At 35.7% G+C, this 4,202-nt stretch overlaps 1 protein-coding gene across 1 annotated transcript; it reads left to right on the top strand.

The window, feature by feature from the left end:
* Positions 1-2,325: 2,325 nt before the first annotated feature.
* On the top strand, positions 2,326-2,988 carry LOC113920522 (low molecular weight phosphotyrosine protein phosphatase-like). Its single transcript, XM_035726835.1, has one exon. It carries the CDS (start codon positions 2,355-2,357, stop codon positions 2,793-2,795), a length of 441 nt encoding a protein of 146 aa, XP_035582728.1. The 5' UTR covers positions 2,326-2,354; the 3' UTR covers positions 2,796-2,988.
* The last annotated feature ends 1,214 nt before the right edge of the window (positions 2,989-4,202 follow it).

Here is a 4,202-nt window from a genome sequence, read left to right as displayed (position 1 = left end):
AAATGAAGAAAATGTGCAAGAGTATCAAAGGCTGTAGGTGTTTTGATGTATTAAAATATGTGCTTAATATGATACTAACTTCAAACAAGAGGGATTTCCTGAACTGATCACTGAAAATGTGCTTCCAAAAAATGTGTCAGTCTAAAATAGCCAATACTTAATTGAAATATGCTGTTGGGTCAATACAAAACATTTGAATTCATACCTAATGGGTCTTTTTCTGTTATGTAAAATTTCTCACTGAATTCTCATGTTAATATGATAATCATAGCATATGACACAGGTTCTTTTTGCACTAATTGTAGCAGGAAGAGAATTTGCACATTGCATTTAACCAAACAGTTATGTTGCAAAGGAAGAATGTGCCAACTTATTTGAAATGATTTATTGATGAATTATTTGTAGGATAAAGAGTGCTCTGAGAATGAATTCCCCAGCATATCAAAGCCAAAACTCCATTACTGATGTTTGTGATATACTCAGTAAGCAAAGATTTCCCCACCAGCAATGTTACATCCATCTTTATAAACAATTTTAGACACCAGAATACAGGTATCATTCATTATATAGTCCCCTGATTGCTTTAAAGTGTTTTTAAAATACTAGTAACATGGATAGGAGCAATGTAAAATGTATTGAGATGTAGTGTTAACAGAATATACCCATAAATTTGGTGTTACCAGTTTGTTGATAAATGTGCGGCAGTCTACTTAAGGTAACCTATGTATATTTACAAACAAAGCAAGCTTACTATAGAAACAAAAATATCATGATGCATTTGTGATTGACAGTTATTTTGAAATATTTTTCATTGATTCATAATTCCAAACATGATTTTTAAAAGATTTTTTTTTTGTTTAAGAGAGAGAGAGAGAAACTGCACAAGTCAGGGAGGAGCAGAGGCCTAGGAACAAGCGGACTCCGTGCTGAGCCTGAAGCCTGATGTGGGGCTCGATCTCATGACCCTGAGATCATGACCTGAGCCAAAATCAAGGGTTGAATGTTCAACCAAGTCGCCCTAGTGCCCCAAAATGCTGATTTTTTTAAAGAAGGATAGTAAAGATAGAAAAGAAAGGACACATAATATGAAAATGAGAGTCTAAGATGGTATTTGTTTCTAATTTCTTTCAACTGATTATAAATAATAGGCAGATTTTTCAAGAAAAATAATATTTCCTAAAGGAGGAAATAATCTTTGAACTTTCAGCCTTTAAAACGATTAGTCTTCTAAAATGCAAATATCCTGAGCACTGATGAATCTAAATAGATCTCAAAAGTGTCCCAGTTTGACACAGGAATGTGTGAAAGACACAGGGAATATCTATTCAGCATAGAATTCAAACTTTTGGTGACTCTTAAGATAGTAATCCTAGTGTATTAGATATTGACTTAAGTGGTTCACAAAGCTTAGAGTACAGTCCAACGTATCAATTCTGTTTAGAGAAAATCGAGTACAAAATTCTGTACAAGATTCTTCTTATAAAGTAAGGTCAGATGGGGAGCATCAGAGGAATGTTGCAGAATGATTATGGTGCCATGGAAAAGGGAGAAAAAGAATGTTTAAATTACTAGAGAACTTAAAATTATCACTTAACATTTCCTTCCATCTAAATGACAAAAGACATTCTCTAAAGCCAGGCAAATTTGACCACCAATATCAGATAAAAAATGAGAAGAATATTATCCATAGTTCAGAAAAATTTAAAAATGTCTAAATGACTCAGTGAAAATGGGATCAGATTAAGTATTGATCTTACTTTCCAACAGTACAGGAATAGGAGGTTCTTGCTCAGGAAATAAAAATGCCTAAGCATAGAATCCAATGCTGTTAAATGTGAGTAACACTGTCATGGACAATCAGTGAAGAAAATCAAATGACTTCAGGAACCATGACCATACTCTACATCAGTAGTCCTCAGATTGTGGCATGTGTCAGAATTATGTTAGATTGCCCCAACTGGCAATCTGAGCTTCTTCAGTTGGTCTGGGGTGGTACTGTGAGAACTTGCATTCCTAACAAATTGCCAGGTGATGGCACTGCTACTGGTCTGGAAACCACAATAAGGGAGCCATTTCTCCCTGACTCATAGGAGCAGGCAGTGATATTTGCTTCACCTGGTAAAGGTGTCACTCTGACTAATATAGAAATGTAGTTGCTACACACTTCTGAAAAGAGAGTGTAAACTATGGAATAGACTGCTTCCTGTACTTGAATCCCTCTCTGATTTTTTACTAACTGTGACATTGGGAAAGTTACTTTAAGTTCTCAAGCTTTTTCTGTATTCTTCTATTACATGCTGATAAAAATACTCCCTACAGGCGCTCAGCGGGCACCTGGGTGTGCGCGCAGGAAGATGGCTGAGCAGGTGCCGAAGTCTGTGCTCTTCGTGTGTCTGGGTAACATCTGTCGGTCACCCATTGCAGAAGCAGTTTTCAGAAAACTTGTAACTGATCAAAAGCTTTCAGATCATTGGAGGATAGACAGTGCAGTGACATCCATGTATGAAATAGGAAACCCTCCTGATTATCGAGGGCAGAGTTGCATGGAGAAGCATGGTATCCCCATGAATCACACTGCCCGGAAGGTTACCAAGGAAGAATTTGCCACATTTGATTATATACTGTGTATGGATGAAAGCAATCTGAGAGACTTGAATAGAAAAAGTAATCAAATTAAAAACTGCAAAGCTAAAATTGACCTACTTGGGAGCTATGATCCACAAAATCAACTCATTATTGAAGCCCCTATTATGGGAATGAGTCTGACTTTGAGACTGTTTACCAGCAGTGTGTGAGGTGCTGCAGAGCCTTCCTGGAGAAGGCCCGCTAATGTCACGCCCGTTCTCCCCACAGCCCCCGGCTGGGCCCCACAGGCTCTGCTGTGAGGCCGCAACTGTTTCTTCAGTTGACCCTCGGTTTCTTACCTTAAATAATTGTAGATGGAAATCAGTTATTGTATCTGACAGACAAATAAATAAAAATGTTTCATCCAAAAAAAAAAAAAAAACTCTCCACAACTAAGGCTACAGTTATAATTGAGATCATCTTAGCACAATGGCCAGACCAAAACTGGTATTTAATAGTCGGTATTTTCATTATTAAAGGTGGCTATATTATCATTGCTTTATAATACAATAACCCAACTAATCTTGGTCCACAGAACAAACAGAAAAATAAACATACTACTCAGAATTTCCCAGAAAATTCACAATTTCCATAGAAATTTGTTCCCATTTTCTTTCATTGCTTGTAGTTCTGCCCTCACACAGACCCCTTCCAGTTTTCAGCAGCAGGAAGAAAATATGACTTAAAGAACTTCATCTAGTGGTATCCACATTTAAAACATCAGGTAAAATAGAAACAAGCAAACCAATAAAGTTTCTCACTATGTATTTTTTTCCCTACTCTCCATGAGGAATTCAAACATATACCTTTTCATAAATAAAATTACATGGAATGGAAACTTATCTTTTCTCTTACCTATTTGCGTAAAATATTTGAATACTAAAATAAAATAGTCTTGACATCCCTTTGTTTCTCATCTTTAAAGATTAGCAGTAAAAAACAGTAGTTCCTTGCATGTACATCTAGTCAGCAATTGAAACAATAGCATCTGCCTTCGGCTCAGTTTATGATCCCAGGGTCCTGGGATCGAGCCCCACATCGGGCTCCCTGCTCGGCAGGAAGTCTGCTTCTCCCTCTCCCTCTCCCCCTGCTTGTGTTCCTGCTCTCTCTCTCTCTCTCTGTCAAATAAATAAATAAAATATTAAAAAAAAACTCATTTAGCCTATTTTTATCTCTACTTATTCTAAAATATTCAATTTTTTGCTTCTTTTTCATCCTATTTACATACTTTAAAACTTTAATCATTCTCTTGTCAATATCAGCTTTCTTGCCCTACTTTGAACTTATCCTTGAACTTCTAAACACTATTTAGAAAATATATATATGTATATATAAATATATACATAAATATATACATATTTATATACATATATATACATTACTAAAGATTGAGAACATTAGAAATTTTGGTCTGTTAAATTAGCCACCAATATTACCCAGAAATTCTATATATCCATTGATAGTCCATGCTTTAATTTAATATAGCATAGATTGCAATATTTCTCCATTACTCTCTAGTCCTACTTCACTACCTTTATCCTAACTTTTATCAAAAAAGAAATCCCTGTGTCTCGTCA

This window comes from Zalophus californianus, chromosome 3 (genome assembly GCF_009762305.2).
Source record: "Zalophus californianus isolate mZalCal1 chromosome 3, mZalCal1.pri.v2, whole genome shotgun sequence".
NCBI lineage: Eukaryota > Metazoa > Chordata > Mammalia > Carnivora > Otariidae > Zalophus > Zalophus californianus.
Note: the sequence above shows the minus strand (reverse complement) of the source record. Positions and strands in the feature narration are given on the sequence as shown.

Excerpts from the sequence above, each read along its gene's own strand:
- LOC113920522 (XM_035726835.1), top strand. The coding sequence starts at position 2,355 with ATGGCTGAGCAGGTGCCGAAGTCTGTGCTCTTCGTGTGTCTGGGTAAC.